Source organism: Ctenopharyngodon idella, chromosome 2, assembly GCF_019924925.1.
Source record: "Ctenopharyngodon idella isolate HZGC_01 chromosome 2, HZGC01, whole genome shotgun sequence".
NCBI classification, from domain to species: Eukaryota; Metazoa; Chordata; class Actinopteri; order Cypriniformes; family Xenocyprididae; genus Ctenopharyngodon; species Ctenopharyngodon idella.
The window spans coordinates 5898092-5916787 of NC_067221.1; the positions used below are offsets into that span (position 1 = coordinate 5898092).

General features: G+C 37.7%; 1 protein-coding gene across 1 annotated transcript; it reads right to left on the reverse strand.

The window, feature by feature from the left end:
- Nucleotides 1-3125: 3125 nt before the first annotated feature.
- ftr66 (finTRIM family, member 66) lies at nucleotides 3126-4919 on the reverse strand (the record flags this gene model as incomplete). The annotated part of the gene is made up of 3 exons (XM_051868459.1): nucleotides 3126-4246; nucleotides 4567-4626; nucleotides 4763-4919. Coding segments are annotated over 3 exons (747 nt in total), but the record flags the coding sequence as incomplete, so codon positions are not given.
- Nucleotides 4920-18696: the final 13777 nt, after the last annotated feature.

Sequence of the window (18696 nt, forward strand, 5' to 3'; positions counted from 1 at the left end):
TACTGTGATTTGTGACTAGTTTCTGTCATGGTTGAGGGACTTTGGTGTAAATGAAGGGGAATATTTGTCTATTTGGACGACAAGAGAGACTCTGCCCCCTAGTGGAACGTCAATGTCTATGTTTTCGCATAACATTTGTATTAAATTCATATTTGATTCATAATTGACAACAATACTTATTAGATGGTGCTTGTTCCATTTCAACTATTCAGAAAAGTACCCTACTGTGGAAGCAGTGACTGAAGGTAAGCACGAGATCGACTGTACTCGAAATAGCTATAGCATATCCATGAACCTTTTTATTTACATGGTGATTTCAAGGTATTTTAAAGCGACATATAAAGACACAATATTGCCATGTACAACTGTATTTTTTTATACAATAGAGTCTATGTTTATTTTGGGCGATGGGGGGCATTCATTTACGGATAGTCTTCTCATAAAATCTAAATAATACATTTAGTCTCATGACATCACACCATTTAGATGTTTAACAGTGGCCAAGTTTAGTTTGAATGTTTCAGTAATGGAGAGCAATGGGTGAGAGGGTAAAGCAGGAACATTAGAATTTTCTTTACAGCAGTTCTGAAGACGATTATTAAGGCTGATTTATACTTACGCGTCGTCGTCCGCGCCGATTTTTCTTTTTGACCTGAGGGAGGGGTTCTAGCAGACCAATCACAGCGCTTGAGGTCCGCGTAGAATTTACGCGCGGTTACGTTTTTGGAGAGGTGTACGTCAGGTTATTCGCGCTCTACGGAGCAGTATAAATCAGCCGTTAGCATTCATGCGAGTGTTCAAATGAGAGCTGTACTAAAACGAGCTTTGCAGTCCAGATGACTGAGATAAACAAAAGATTTAGCAAAAATAAGGCATTTAATGCAACTTGACCTTTAAAAAATCTGGATTTAATAACCTCAAGTTGTAGAGCTGATAAGCAAATAGTTGTAAATCAGTATAATTAATCTGACTCACCTCAGTAACTATGTGAAAATCTGTCTTGTGGGAATGTTGTGTTCTTTCCAAAACAAGCAGGACTGCATCTTGGTGCACTGCCAAATCCTATCAGCATATTTTCAGCCCGAAACTGGCGCTGGTAAACTATCGTAGTGTAACACGGTCTGAAACCACTGTGTATGGTTCCTCAGTTAGTTTCTCACACTGGTTATCCCAAACATCATTCATTCAGTCTGCCAGTGCATTCACATGAGTTTAGATGAACTAGTACATTATATCTACATGTTCATACTATATTATTTATTACCAAAAATCACTTTATCAACGAAGTCGCTTTCAAGGAAAGTCTGTTCACCAAGTCATATCTATGTGAAATCCTGAAATCTCAAAAACTGCTTGGCTAACACACAATTAAATAACATATTTCAAATCAGCAACAAAATCTGACATGAACTGTCCCATAAATGTTGTTTCTTATGTTGTTTCAATATTATTTTTCAGCCTAGACTTGCCAATGCGCATGTGCAGTCCTACGCGCGAGTCTCGGGTTTCTTTTGAACCGGAGCTTCTAACTGCAGCTGCGGTGACGCAATGACTTTATCAATCAGCGATTGGCTCTTTTACTGGCATATTGCGCGTTGTAGTTTCTCTCATTCATAACTAATGGACCATTTTCATAGACTGTGATGACGCGTTTTAACGGGCATCAGCATCGTAAATCTTGCATAGTTTTTTATATTTTCATTTTTTTTTTTTATGTGTACACTATACTTAGTATTGTATTACCTTTTCATCAAATTACAAAAAAAGTTAACGCTGTTGTGAGGGTGTTTGTAATACAGCGGCTATGGGAGTGACGGTAAAAATGACATCTTTCTCTCTTCTGACTGCCGTTATCAATCTCTCTATATTTTTTTCCCTCTTTTTGAAAGTTGTGAAAACACTGTTGATTAGTTTTTCTTTTGCTATTTGTGAAAATGGGGACACAAAAAATATATTTGATGTATTCTCTCATTCACCGCCATAGATTTATAATTTTACCCAACTATAACGACTTACGTTTCGAGAAACCTGAACATGTGAAAAGGGTTTATAGGAGTGAACCGTCTTTCCATATCTATAGTCGTTGTTATCAACCCGCAACATTTCATCTCCAAAGTAGCCTACTTAACCTTCATCCAGACGTCCAGAGTCGTTCTCTGAGAAATGTTGCTCTTGGCACTCTAAAGCAAAATTATAGTGAATATATTATAGTCATTTTTAAACAGTTTATAGTTCACAAATGTATTTTTAATCATCTGATACTAAAGTATGGCCCGGTTTCACAGACAGGGCTTAGGCTAAAACAGGATTAGGCCTTAGTTCAATTAGGGCATTTAAAGGTACAATGTGTAATTTTTAGGAGGATCTATTGACAGAAATGCAATATAATATACATAACTATATTTTCAGTGGTGTATAAAGACCTTACATAATGAACTGTTATGTTTTTGTTACCTTATAATGAGCCATTTCTATCTACATACACCGCGGGTCCCCTTACATGTTAAGTCGCCATTTTGCGCCGGCATGTTTCTTCAGTAGCCCTAAACGGACAAACTGCTCTACAGAAAGCGTTTGCTTGTCTGGCTACTCTCTGCTGTCTCAGACAATGACATCTTTGTCCTGTGTTGGCCACCGTAGCTTCTCTATATTGCAATTTGCAACCTCACCGCTAGATGCCGCTAAAATGTACACACTGCACCTTTAAGTAGCTTTTATAAACGTACCCTAGAAAAAAACATTAATGGTGTGTGCATCTTGAGACAAAACAATGGCAGACATATTTTAAGATAATTAAAGCTTTCAGTTAAAACAGCTCTAACATGCACTTTAGTCTAGGACAATCTTAAGCCTTGTCTGTGAAACAGGGGGCTGATGTTTTTCTCTAGTAGTTTTTCCGTTGCTTTTCCTCTGAATGCCTGGTTTCAACCCTTTTGGCCACCAGAGGTCGCTGTTTCTGTTATTTTGTCTATAAGGCTTTGGCCGCTATTCAAGCTTCTTTCCTGTGCCATTTATTTGAGTGTTTGTACTGCTGAAACATACTAAATGTCACCAAATACCGAAGGGAAATAGACTCTGCGATGTGAGGAATGAGGTTGTCTCTGAAAGGCAAAGCAAACATAATGCAAAACAAAATGTATTTTATTTGGATTGTTACATACTTTTTAATCATAACTGACAGAGAATAAAAGTGTAAAGGCTGTCAGACAATATTAACCTCAAGGGACATTCCACGGATAGAAATAACAGCAATTCACTGTGTGGTAGTTTAAATGGAAAGACATGATCATAGACATAAATGTGTCACAAGTGTTTCGCTGACTGAAAAAAAAGATATTTTGCATAATGTACAATTAGGAGTACACAATATATAAGAAGCCTTCCATATATACAATATATTAGAGTTTTTTATGAGTTTTTATATGCAAATCATACTGAATATCCATTTTTGATGTCTAAATTCACTTAGCTTTTTAGTACTTTATTATTAATTCATTTATACAAAATTGTTACATTATTTTAATATCAGCCATTAGCTATCAGTTATTGAACATAACATGAAAATAATTATCAGCCAAAATTTGATCATTGTGCATAGCCTACTTAGTAATAATTTCTTGCAAAAGTAGTGTTGATATTTGTTGAGTCAAATTTATCTTTACACATATTTACACATTCTTTAATTTCCAATGCCAAATAGGCCCATCCTTTTTCCCTCACTCCAGCTGACACAACTTGATCGAGGCTCCACAGCACACGAACTCAAAGCCAGGGTAGAGAGGTTGTGTGAATGTGGTCTGAACCCTGTGAAGGAGGTTCATTGAGTCATCAATGCTGTAAAAAGCTAGTGTCCCGGCCCTATGATCCAGATAAACACCTATCTTTGACGAGCCAGGCTCTGAGATCTTACTGACAATCCCGTTGTGCCGGAAAGCATAACCTCTCTTGCAGCAGAACAAACTCCAGGATTTGTCATTGTACCCGAAGTGAGCTTCACTGCTTTCCCCTTTCCTGGCAATGTTTTTGTATGCGACGGCAATGTTTACTCCCATCCCACTCCATTCCACCTCCCAGTAGCTGCAGCCTGTCAGGCCCTCAGTGCCCAGCACCTGGCACCAGTAATCAAAGCGCTCCGGGTGGTCGGGACAGGATTGCTCTTGGCTCTGAACGGCCACTTCTCTGTTCCCATTGGACAAACGAAGGTCCTTGTGGGCTGTTAAAGGATTTAGTTGCAGAGAGTTGGAATCTGAGAAATGGATAGAGGATAAGACATAAAAAATGTTTATTCAAGGTGTATCATATTCAGATCATATATAAATTACATGAGAAGTTGAAGAATACTAACATCTACACTACCGTTTAAAAGTTTGGGGCCAATTAGATATATACTTTGGCCTTTAAAGTAATAAAACTTTACAGTAAAAGCATTGTGATGTTGGTCTGAATATCAACATGGGTGTTATTGCAGGAAATTGGAACAACAGCACTGTTGTTTGAGTTGCTTTATTAGAAATCAATGTTTCGATGTAAAATGCCATGTTGCATTAGTGCAGTAGACTGACTTACGGTGCAGGAACTCTGATCTAATTTTGGGCACTGTGCAGTGAAGGATCTTCATTGATCTAGCTGAAGAGAAAATGGAAAGCACGTGTACATCACAAGGAAATGATTGAACAAAAAAGCAGAATTACATAACAAATGCAAATCACCTAAACAGGAACTGCTTAGGCAGAAAGATCAGCTTAGGGTGTTTTCCACTCACCTGCTTGATAGATCCGGAGCCATTCCCCTTTAAAGACTGCTTCAAGCTTCTTCCTTAGAGTAGATATTGCATCATTCACCTTGCTAAAATCTGAGAGTGTAGCTATTGTGATGGGTGGGTTAGGAAGGCCAGAAGAGAAGGAATGACAGTTCTGTAAAGAGAGAGAGAGAAGTATTTGTCAAATGGCTCATTCTGAGCAATTTTGTTGTATATTTTTCAGTCAGCACTGGGTTTAGGGTTGCCTGAAGAACATGAACGTGATCTTCAGACTTCAGAAGCATCTCAAGCTCATGATCTCTCTGTTTGAGCTCAGTGATTTCTTGCTCCAGTGTCTGCAGCATGCTCTCCGCAGCCCTTTCTTGATCCTGGATCAGATCTCTGAATTTACACTTCCTCCTTTCAATAGACTGCATCAACTCATTGAAGATCTGTTCACCATTTTCCAGAGTAGCCTTTGCAGAGCTCTTTTAGGGCACAAAAACATTTATCCAGTGATTTTTAAAAAAAATATTTTATTTAATAATAATTAATTTAATGCAAAGTAAAGAGTTAATTGATTCATTTTCAGGTTAACTGTTTTTGATTTAAAACATTTGATACAGTGTTGCCAGACGTACGATAATTATCGTATTTGTACGATATTTTTGACCTCTGTACGATGTACGATCCCATAATGTATGATAATTTCAGGATTGTGTGACACTTCAAATGATGGTTGTAATCGGCTTATACTCATTGATCTAGCTGTGGATCCTCTACGTCATGATTGTAAGAAGAAAGTGAACGTTGTTATAGTCCAGGTGATATGTGAAAAAAAAATTCACTTTTTCATAAAAGCATGAAATTTGGTACATTTGTACAGTTTGGGGGCCCTGAACATTTCCAGAAATGGAGCCATCACAAAAACACCTCGTGGTTTTACTTTCCGCCATAACCAAATTATGTATTTTGTGTCATATCTTCTGAATCAAACATGATAACAGAAACGGTGACGTCTACCCCTATGTTTTGATGGTCAAGGATTACAATGATACCATATAAAACATCATAAACTGTTCAGGTGAATAGTTAATGGTGAATTCATTGGCCTGAGAAGGAAATTACAGTATCTGAGAACCTAGGTTAGACTTTATAATATCATGTCTGTTGCATGCATGTTGTTTCAAAAGCTTAATCCTTTGGTTCATTAAAGGATTAAAGAAAGTGTCTCCATCCACATCCATCCATCATAAATGTACTCCACACGGCTCCGGGGGGTTAATTAAGGCCTTCTGAAGCGAAGCGATGCGTTTGTATAAAAAAAATATCCATATTTAAACAAGTTATGAAGTCAAATATGTAGCTTCTGCCAGAACGCCTTCCATATTCAAATTACAAAAAACAACGGAACTGGCGCTGCGTTAGTTCCGTAAGTTGAATAGGGAAGGCGTAGGACATACAGCGTAAGCTTTTTAAAGAATACGGAAGGCGGTCTGCCGGAAGCACTTGCAAGGCGAGCATTTGTGTTTATAAAGCATATACATTTTTATTTTTTTTTTAGAAAATGACTGATCGTTTCACTAGATAAGACCCTTATTCCTCGTCTGGTATCGTTTAAAGCCCTTTGAAGCTGCACTGAAACTGTAATTTTGACCTTCAACCGTTTGGGGTCCGTTGAAGTCCACTATAAGGAGAATAATCCTGGAATGTTTTCATCAAAAACCTTCATTTATTTTCAACTGAAGAAAGAAAGACATAAACATCTTGGATGACATGGAGGTGAGTAAATTATCAGGAAATTTTAATTTGAAAGTAAACTAATCCTTTAACCCTGACAATACAGTGACTGTAAAGAGTAGAATATTCAATATGTCCTTAACATAGCTTAAAAAGGATGTCAGACACAAAGATTTACTTTAAAAAATCTATTTTCACAAGCACGTTTGTTTGATTGTTTTGTTGTTGTTGTTGAACCTATTCTTCAGTCTTCTTCACAGTCTGTCTCCTCCACATTGACACAGAGCTGTGCACTTTAAAGAAGTTTTTTACATTTGCAGTGCCGACCGGCAGCCTTTCTTGCAGCCACAGCTTAAGAGTTCAAGGATGGTCTGGCTTGGCCGTGGAAGACTTGACCACAATGGTCTCCAAATGCTTGGGTTCAACCAACCCCAGTCTGTTGCCACCAATACATCCTTAGTTGGGGGGATTTGGCCTTTGTTGTCATGCCTGTCTTTTTGGCCCTGGTTGCAAATGTAGATGCTGTGTCACAGCCAGTGAAGGCATGACAACAGAGGCCTTCAATGCCCTGTCAAAGGCTCCAAAAAGCATTCCACAGGAGGTGATTTCCATTATGAACCACTTCACAATTCACCTCTGTGATTGCACCAGCAGCCAACTCAACATCGATCAAGCTCATCTTGCTTTGTTCACAAAGAAAGGAAGAGGAATGGAACAAATCCCCTCATCTAAGGATGCACTGGTGCAGCACCTCAAAAGAGCAGTGTACCAAGGAGGACACTGTTGGGGACAAGCACCTGAGGTGGCACCAGATATGCCATCTCAGTCTGGGATGGACACAAGCGATTGGAGACCATTGTGGTCAACACTTCCACAGGCAAGCTAGTCCACTTCTAAGTTGTGGCTGCAATTTAAAAAAAAGCTTGTGTCAATGTAGTAATGTCAATGTAGTTGTGCAAAGCTCTGTGACAATGTAGAGGAGACTGTGATGGAGACATTAGGGTAAGTGTAAGTGGGCTTAATGGGTAAGTTTGAAGTCAAATTTAAAAAAGAGCAAATCATATTTTACGCTGCTCATTATTGTAGCAAATCCAGTGATTTGTTACTTCCCTGACATTTTTTATTGCATACCAATCACATTTGTCAATGTTGAGTCAGCCCCACTCATGTCTCAGGGGACCTCACACAAACACACCCAAAAATTTTGTTTTTTCGGGACCCTTCAGAAATCAACACATTTCTGCAATTTTCAGCCATTTCTTTGGCAAGTACATTGATATTATGTCAAATAAGAGATACATGTATTGTTTTTTGTGTATGAACAAATAGTACTTTATCATTTTATATCATTTTCCTTTAGATGGAAAGATGAGTTTTATTAGCTTGCGCACAAAGCTAATCTCAAGGCCAAACCACTAGCCGAAAGATAGACTGCCAAAGAATTAAGCGGTAACACTTTAGTATAGAGAACATGTATTCACTATTAACTACGACTTTTTCCTCAATAAATTCCTAATTTACTGCTTATTAATAGTTAGTAAGTTAGTTGTTAGGTTTAGGTATTGGGTAGGATTAAGATTGTAGAATAAGGTCATGCAGAATAAGGCATTAATATATGGTTAATAATTACTAATAAACAGCCAATATTCTAGTAATATGCATGCTAATAAGCAACTAGTTAAAGAACCCTAAAATAAAGTGTTACCAATTAAGCATGTGAACAACAAACACTAAATGTTTTGTGATTCATTTTACATTACATTTACAAATAAATACATCATAAATTGTTTTGTAGATCAGATTATTTTCATAAATTAACTTTTATTTTAAAGATGGGCTTAAATGGTACAGCGCCACAAAACACATGCAAACTGAATAAATGAATAAATCTTAACATTTCTCAATGTGCGGACAATAAAAATTACTATGATGCTTAGTCCACGTTATATTTAAGCTCCATGCATATCTTTGTAAACATATCTTACATTTTAAAAGGAAAACATTTTTCACCATTACTGACTGTGGTACCATTTAAGCTCATCTTATGTGTTTCAATGAGGAATCCCTCTAATTACAAACTTTGATCAATTTTCTGAGTGAAAGTGTTTAATGATAACATTTCTTTGTGTACTTTTACCTAACTAACCTTTTACCTCAACTTACCTTACTTGCTACTTTAATTTACAACTATATTTAGATAGGCCTACAAATTACATACATTAATTCAATTGAGATGGAGCCGGTTGTCTCCTAAAGTTCCTTATAACCGGTCATAACTCAAGAGCCAAGCTGAGTTAAGGCTCCATACTCCAGGCATGGGTTGCCCACTAAGAGGCCCCCATAAGCCCAGAGTATGGAGCCCCAACTCAGCTTGGCTTCCAGCTTGACTCCAGCTGCAACTCCAGAGTCAAGCTGACTCAAGGCTCCAGACCACTGGCCTGGACCCCCAGCCACTAACACCTACCCATCCCACCCAGGGCTCTAATCCAACATTAGTAAAAGGAATTTTTAAATACTTCCCTGTCACTGAATAAATATATCTATGTTTTTTTTTTATATTTATATTTTTATATTTTGTGAATCAGTCATGATGTGGGCTTATTTGGAACACATGCAGGCTTAAATGGTGCCAAAACTACCACTAAAGCCCATGCAAGACTTCTGACTTTTTTCATAAAATATCTTAATTTTATCTTCGAAATGTACATCAGCTAATTAATGCATTTTCAAATGAGAGATATTTCTTGCATGTTAACAAATTATTTTTCTTATAAACCATTTCAATATCTATGAAAAACACCTAAACTTAGATTTTAGTGGGCTTAATAGGTAGGCTTACCCTAAATCTTTGTGTCTGACATTCTTTTTAAGCTATTTTGCTAAGGTTATACTGAATATTCTACTCTTTACAGTCATTGTATTGTCAGGGTTAATGAACAAAAGGATTAAGCTTTTGAAACTTTACACAACAGACATGATTTTTTAAAGTCTAACCTAGGTTCTCAGATACTGTGATTTCCTTCTCACGTCACTGAACTCAACATTAACTATTCACCTGAACAGTTTATGATGTTTTATATGTTATCATTGTAATCCTTGACCATCAAAACATAGGGGTAGACGTCACCTTTTCTGTGTTATCATGTTTGATTCAGAAGATATGATAGAAAATACATAATTTGGTTATGGCGGAAAGTAAAATGGTTGTATTTGGGCATATTTGTAATGACTCCATTTCTGAAAATGTTCAGGGCCCCAAACTGTACAAGTGTACCAAATTTCATGCTTTTATGAAAAAGTGAACATTTCACCTCAAATTTAGCACATATCACCTGGACTATTAGGCATGTCTTTCATCTCATCTCATGTTACATCTTCTCGGCCAATCATCGTGGAGAATGACCCACGAGCACAAGTTAACGCTCCTGCTGCAGCGATTGGGTCAGTTGTTTCCCACTAAGGTACGCCTGTTATTTATCTATTGTGGTAATTTGCAGGTCATGTCAAAAAGTTGTTGGTCTAGATAAATAGCTGTATTCTGTACGTTTGACTCGTCAAGTCACCTTGATTTATATAGCGCTTTTTACAATGCAGATTGTGTCAAAGTATAGCTTTACAGAGACAGAGGGAGCATAATTTTTGGCTGTACAGCAGCTAAAATTGTCCAGCGTAAGTAAGTTCAGTATTGATTCATTCCGTTGTAAAAATCATTAGTTATTAATTTAGTTCATTTATCTATACTAAAAACTCATGTACGATTATTTTCTTCCAAATACGATAATTTTGATCTTCTGGTACGATACTTGGACATTTCCAATCTGGCAACACTGATTTGATGATTCATTCATTTTTGTTAAGTTAAAGTAGTTCTGGAAGTATCTTACTTTCAGGGCATCTGCAGCTTGTTTAAGCTCCAGCAGGTCCTTTTCTTTAGTGTGGATTTTGAGCTTGTATTTCTGTCGTATCATGCCTAATTCTTTCTGTAAAGAAACACAGGTGTTTTCATTGTAATATTCATGCTTCTTAACTATAACTAGATTGAAAAGTTTGTAGACAAACTTTAATGTTGGTTTGACAAAGCTGTATGAAAGTTTGAAAGTTTTATAAGCTTTAAATTTAATGAAGTACAACGAGAAAGACATTGCTAGCATAAATTAACGTTTTGACACATTGTTAGCATGAATTAACATGTTTTAGAACATTGCTAGCATGAATTACGATGTTTTGCTAACATGTTTTACCACATTGTTAGCATGTTTTATCACATTCCTTGCATGAATTAACATGTTGCTAGCATGAATTAGCACATTGCTAGCACGTTTTATCATTTTGCTAGCATGAGTTAAAATGTTGCTAGCATTTTGAGGATGTTGCTAACCTGTTTTATCATGTTGATAGCACGATTTAACATGTTGCTAACATGTTTTAGGATGCTGCTAGCATGAATTAGCATGTTGCTAGCATGTTTTAGCCTGTTGTTAACATGAATTAGCATGTTGCTAGCATGTTTTAACATTTTGATACCATGAATTAGCATTTTGCTAGCATTATTTAACATGTTGCTAGCATGTTTTAGCATGTTGTTAGCATGAATTAACATGTTTGCTAGCATGAATCAGCACATTTGCTAACATGTTTTAGCACTTTGCTAGCATGATTTAACATGTTTTAGTATGTTGCTAGCATGAATTAGCACATTGCTAACATGTGTTAGCATTTTGCTAACATGTTTTAGCATTTTGCTAGCATGAATTAGCACATTGCTAACATGTTTTAGCATTTTGCAAGCATGAATTAGCACATTGCTAACATGTTTTAGCATTTTGCTAGCATGACTTAGCATGTTGGTAGCATGTTTTAACATGTTAGTAGCATGGATTAACATGTTGCTAACATGATTTAACATGTTGCGAACATCTTTTAGGATGTTGATACTATGAATTAGTATGTTGCTAGTCTAACGGAGGCCAGCTAGTAGTCGCTGTGTGAGTAAACCTCACTCCTCTGATCTCAAGAGATGCTAGAGGTTGCAGCGTTTTTCGCATCCGTGGCACGCATTTTGAGAGACTTTTTGACAATTCAGAGCCACTGTATGCGAACGCCAAAATCCCCAATGCCATCTGACAAGTTGATTTACGTCGTCTACAGCACAAAGCAGTAGCACTGTATGACAAACAAAGTGCGGAAAGAGACAGAATATAAAGATAGAGTGCGCCAGTATCGCTAGCAAAGCATCAAACTGAGGCACTGACATCCTGAAGTAAACTTTGAAACGCTCGGGATAATCACCCAATATTTACTCTTTCTTTTTGTCTTTTTAAGAAGAGAGAGGACAACTAAATCATACTAACTGCTTGAAGACTTCATTTTGTATTATTTTGCGAATTTTTTCGCAACGGATTCATTAATATGCATCGCACTCAGTGTGCAAGGTCTCTGTGTGTGACGAATTTTTAGGATCACGAATACGAAAAAATGCATACGAAAATTTCGGACTCAGTGTGCAAAGGCCTTTATTGTATGAAAGTTTTGACCCCCTTAAAGAAAGTCTAAAGCCTCGTACACACCGGGACGATTATCGCACACGCTTATCGCCAGCGTTTTTCGAGACGTTTTTCGTGTCCATACCTAAGCGATTTTCACTGGCGATTCGCCGAGTGAACATGCAAATTCACTCCCTGACAGTATATGGCACTTGTGCTGAACGGTAGAGCAAATAAACATATTTATGAAATAGACATTCTCAACTATATTTCTTGAATGTAAAAAAAAAAAAACAGTAAAAATACAGAAATAAAATGGCATATAATTCTCATCTATTGGTGTGGCCAACTGGCAGAGCACCCATAGTTTGGGTCTTCCTCGTCTACTTACTTCCTCTTCGTCGTCTTGGTATCAATGTGTGCTTGGCAAGACCGCTTTGTGCTTGAGCGCCACCAAGTCGTGTTTTACTGTAACTTCAGCAGCTCCAGGCACGTGAACAAAAGCGTCAATCTCATTGGTCGGGCAGTTTTTAACACGGCGCGTCAAACCAAAAAAAACGAACCCGAGGCTTTTTTAAAAAAATGATGCTTTTACGCCTGCCGTTTTTCACGTCGGTGTGCACACTCACATTGGCGCCCTTTGTTTAGTCGTTAAATGTCGGCGATAATCACGTGCAATATTCGTCCCTGTGTGTACAGGCCTTAAGGGAATTTTCGTATAGTTTTAGTCATCCGTTTAACGAAAATCGTAAGTCGGATCAGTTAGAAAAGACAGCACACTGAGTCAGAACAGTCTGAAGGTCTGAGCGAGGTTTGGTGGCTGTAGATTGAAAGCTCTAGGAGGAGGTTCTGTTTAAAATAGTCTCAGAAGAAGAAGAAGCTTAAATAGTAGATCAATATACCAACATGACTATTCTGTGGAGGAGAATTAATGTGATGCTACAGAATTGACACTCTGCATTATTTGGAAATTTGTTAACATCTCTTAGGGTAACTTTATATTCTATTTGATTGTTTAATATGAGTTACTCTTGTCACAAACAAATGAGTGTATACATTTATATACAAGGATATTCATCTAGAATATTCAAAGTAGCTGACCACAAAGTCAAAGCCAACAGGTCAAGCCTCTCTGGTTTGTTAACAGGTAGATCTGCTTCCCTCTTTTTGTGTATGCAGGTTGAAATTTGAATGTGAAGCAGGAAGTTTTTTTTTTTTTGTTATATTATCCTAACCTTATAACATTACACTTATTTACAGGTACTTGTCTGGAAACCTGAGCTCAAGGACAGCCTTAAAAACATCAGTTCAATGCCTCATATTTTCCCCCAATTACTCTGTTGCACGAACTTTTCTGTACAATGAAAGCTGTTCATATTGAGCCGGAGTGCACTTTGGAAAATGTGCATTGCTTCAGTGGAAAATGATTTGGGCTACTAAAGAAGGTTACTGTAATTTACTGTGTGTTCCATTGAGTTACAAACCATGAAAAAGTATCTTGTTAAATAAGACTACTTACACACTCAAAGCAAAACAAGAAAGATGATTGTTATTTTGTTCTTTACCTGTTTCTTTGTGCTTTCCACAGCTGCTGGTACTGCATCATGTCCTTTGTGGTCATCCATCACACACATAGGACATATGCACTGATGATCAGTTCGACAGTACATCTCCAAATATTTGTCATGATGAGGACAGATCTTCTCCAGCAGGTTGAGGTTCACAGAGGCTTCAATCAGCTTGTGTTTCTTCAAGGCAGGAGATTTGTTGTGTGCTTGAAGGTGATTTTGGCAGTACGATGCCAAACATACCAAACAAGACTTCACAGCCTTTTGTTTGATACTTGTACAGAAATCACAGGTCACATCACCTGGCATGCAATCGCTACAAATCTCAGAGTCACCTGGAAGTTGCAGTTTCTTCGGCTTGTCCACCATATCCGCCAGTATGGTACTTCTGTTCAGAACAGGCCTGGGGCTAAACGTCTGTGCACACTGGGGACAGCTGAAGACTTCCAAATGATCATTTTCATTCCAATAATCATTAATGCATCCTATGCAGTAGTTGTGCCCACATGGGATAGCCACTGGATCTTTCAGCACATCCAGGCAGATCGAACAGCAAAATTCTTCTGTATCCTGGAGCCCTTCCATTTTGTTGTTTTGAAATGTAGGGAAATGTTTGAAATGAGTTCCGTCACTGAGAAGCAGTTCCCAGTTTCACACAAATGGGCCACACCCCTCTATTCTTCCTATTTAGATGACAGATAGGTAAATGTGTGTCCCTGCTGCACTGTAAATTGTAAATGAAAATCTAAAATTGAAGCACCATTTAGGGTTCCTCAGATTGCCACACTGTGGAGACACTCAAAATAAGTGTTTTTCGACCAGGGGGCCTCAAAAGGAATTAAAATGATTCTAAATAAGACAAAACAAGTTTTAAAATACGCCAAAATATTACGATACTTCTTCTTTTTATTCACACCCTTAACATTTTTTTTTCTTTGTAGAATCAGGATTCATATGGCCTTGGGAAACCAGGACATTTAGACCAAGCTTTCAGATATTTACTGGGTACAAATTCTGAGTAAAATATATTTTTAAAAATTCTTAGAGTAAAAAAGTGTAACAAGTGAAGTGGCTGCAATAAAGTGCACGATGAAGGAGTAAACAACAAAAACATAGTAATCCAACAAGAACACACAGGAGATTTCAGAAGTAATGGTATCACCACATAAAGACATAAACGAGGCCAAACAAAGAACTGAATGAACTGAAGGCTGGGTATACATACAGTCACACGCACAGCCTTGGAAAGTATACTTCATTTGACTCGTACGTATACACAGGCGTTCGACACGTGAGCAGTTTTGAGCAAACTCTGGTCATAAGTTACAATCCATGTAAACATCTTTGTATTTTTTCATGCTAGAGTTGTACAAAGGAGGGTACTTTCTAACCTCTTTGCAGAATCTGTCGTCTCCATTGTCGCTGTAGCTTGCATGTGTTCCGGTCTGTTCTGTTTTTGCAGTTTTTCTTTGACTACCTTGTAAATCGACACCCCCAGGGTACTGTAGACGCATCGCCGGATTTTTGTAACAATGCACATGCGCATTTAAATTTTTTTTTTTTGTGGCTAAACTAATTACTGCAAAAAAAAAAAATTAAATGCGCATGTGCATTGTTACAAAAAATCTGCCGGTGCGCGTACAGTACGCACGTACTCTTCTGATGACGAAATTCGCATCGGGCACTGTACGCTGACCCTCATGTACGCGTAAAAAGTGAACTATACTTTGGGATTTAAATACACAGAATGAGTAATCAACAGAAAACAGAACAGATGCGTAAATTAGGAACTATGTAATCTAAAATCAGGGAACTCAGGCAAACCAGAACAGGGAAAACAGAACCAAAACACAATGAAACAAAACAGATAGAACTACATGTTACAAAAAGGTTGAGAACATCTTTTCTAGATGTTTATTGCAGTGACTAGGTGGTGCCAAGTGCCAAGTCATTATAAGTGAGTCGTTGAATAATGAATTGATTAGTTCAAAATAGCTAATTCATTCACAAACAAAATAAGTGTTGGTGAGTCTGAAATCGCGTACTGTCTGAGTAGGTACTACATTTGAATTTGAATTTACTTTGCGACCAATAAAAAAGTATGTTCTATATAGTATGAATGTGGGTAGTATGAATGTACTACATCCACCATGTTGTCATGATCATGTGACCTACCAGCGTCAGTTGCGTCGGTTCAACTCCATTCATAAATCCTCTCCTGTGGATAGCGGATGTGATCACAAAGTGTCCATTCAATGCGCACTTCAGAATCTCGCCGGAAGTAGTTGGTCATCCAGAGACTTTTCGCCTACTGTTTTTTGAATAGTATGAATTCGGACATACTACTCTGTTTTCGCATACCATATAGTAGGGAAGTATTCGATTTCGGACGCAGCATGTCTTTATGAGTAGGTCATTGAATCATTTATTGAATTGATTCATTCAAAATAGCTCATTCATTTACGAACGAAAAGAGTCTTACTAGGTGTGTCCCAATTCAGAGGCTGCATCCTTCAAAGGCTGCAATCGGACTGAGTGGCGCATTGAAGGCTGTCCCATTTCGAAGGCTCCTTCAAACACAGCCACCAAATGTGTCCTTTGTTTTGTTTTAAAAATGGACCATGGTGAACATATTTAAGTCACGTTTCCACTGCATGAATTTCCCCCAGGAACTAGGGACTTTGGGGTGGTACTCGGTATGTTGATCACAGGAACTAGGGTCTAAATGAAGTTTCGGCTAAAAATAATTCCCCTTAGAAAGTCCCTACTCACAAGGTAGTACTTTTTCAAAGTTCAGGAGCTTTCGCGGGTGGGACTTGGGCGCTGAACATGCTGATTGTTTGAGTTCATGCAGCATTTTATTTCAACCACCATTTTTTATTTCTGTCACACTCTGCAAAATCAACAAATACTATAAGAAATTCGTTTTTGTTTCACAGTGTGTTGAAATGGCTGGCAATGTGACTTCTTTGTATCAAAGTGAACCTCCCTTGCTCAGTAAACTCACGTTACACAATCCCCTAATATACAGTATTGTCACAGAAAATGAGAACAATGTATTCCACCAAATAAAAACTAACTTACTGACATTAGCATTACAGTAATCAGATAATAATGCTCAAAGAACATACACAAAATGTATACAAGCACTAAAAGTAACTATTTAACTCTGGATGTAAATTCTCTTTAACAGCATCGTTACAGTCACCAAACAATGACAGAATGTTACATATGCCACAAACGCCTTAATAAGCAAATGTTACTCAACTCTTTTTACAAAATACTGTAATTGACCCTTTGCCGGGGTTTGATTGACAGGCGATCTAACCAATCATAACGCCGAATCCACCATTTTGTCTGACAAAGCAGTCAGGGGAGTTATCAATTAACATTGGTGGACTTGAACTTGAAAAATGGTGTGTACTGACATCTTTCGGCGGTTGAAACAACATTCCTTATGATGTTCATTCATGTTTATTTGATGCTATAAATGAACTAGTAGGAAGAGATGATCAGTTCACGAGCCGCTTGAACTGGGGGACTACAGCGACCTGTCACGAAGAGCCACAAAACTGTATTTATTGTTTACATTTCTTTAAAAATGACAAAATTGGAAATTTGGGACTTTGTTTCATATCAAACGTAACCTGCCCTGTCTTGTCTGTCAACGCGTTGTCAGTGTCCTCTTTGCTCCGCAATGTATTTTTCAATGTGAGAACATGATCTGTGGTGTGAGAGCGGCATGGCTTGTCGGACGTAGCAACAGTAACTCAAGGGGGCGGGTCTTTGCGAAGCGTTCTGTCACGTTGCAATCCCTCGCGCAGCATCTGCCAGCAGCCGCGGGTGCGCCGATGCGGTTTTTTTTTTATTTTTTTTTATCGATTTAAAATACAAGTACATAAAAAAAAAACACACACATCGAATTTGCAAGTCTTTTGACAATTGTAGGTTTTGCATATGCCAAGTACTTTACTACAGAGCAAACAAAGGCTGCTCATCTCGCTCATTGACAGCAAACTGATTCTTCCATTCTTCTTACCTTCGCTGCTGATGCTACGATTCTTCTTATTTGCAATGTGTTCCTTTATTGGTATGTTCCTCATTTCGTTTTTCTCCTCTAATAACAAATTTGTCCATTTTGCTAGCTAAATTTACAAAAATAATGGCTACTATTGGAATTTTGCCAAAGCGCGCGCTTGCAAATGTTCGTTAAATCTGAGTGTTCAGTATATAGTAGGCCTAGGTCTGCGCATGTCTGAAAATAATATGATCACGAAAATGATTTTATATGAGAAAAAACATTATAGTTCAAACTTATATTCATTTAATCCATTTTAATTTAATTAAAAAAAAAAAAAATTGTAAAACTGGAATATATTTTTTTTTAAATGTGGTTGACATATCGTGGGCCGCATTGGAATTTGTGATGGGCCGCAGGTTGAGAACCACTGCTTTAGACAGTTTGTGAACCCCATTTTGTTTTCAGACAGTTTAGTATACCTTCCAAAAAAATTCCAGTACAAACGTTACTGCTAGGCAACAAGAACAGTCCTCTGTAGGCTGTCCCATTTAACAACGCTAGTTCCGACCTTCGCGGCCTTCAAAGGATGTAGCCTCTGAATTGGGACGCAGCTTATGAGTGAGTCACTGAATAATTTTTTCAACTGATTTGGACCAAAAACTCTGATTTATTTAGGAACCTGAAACACCGCATACTGAAGGCCGAGGCCGGGTTCATGTGTTTGTTTGTATGTTCAAAATTCACCCAGTTGTGTTTTTACAGATACCTATGCAATTGAATTCAAATTAAATGGAGATTTTTCAATTTAATATTCTATACTCTTTCTGTATATCAACAATTGTTTGATTTTTATTTCTCCTAGGAGAAACACATCTGGCAAAGGTGATTCATAAATTCAACATAACTGAACAATCCAGTCTCCTGAGCTGTAAAAGAGAAACCTCTGAGCAATTAAATGTTCCTCTGGGTGAGTGCACTGTGTGTGAATGTTCTAGAATGTGATTAATTAGTTCAGGGATGGAGAGTCAACAGATGTTCTGTATCTCTTCACACAGGCATAACTTTAAACAAAGCATGAGTAAATGGTTGGTAAGTCTGAATCACTGTATACAATAGTAAATGAGCGCAGATGCACAGAGATCACAC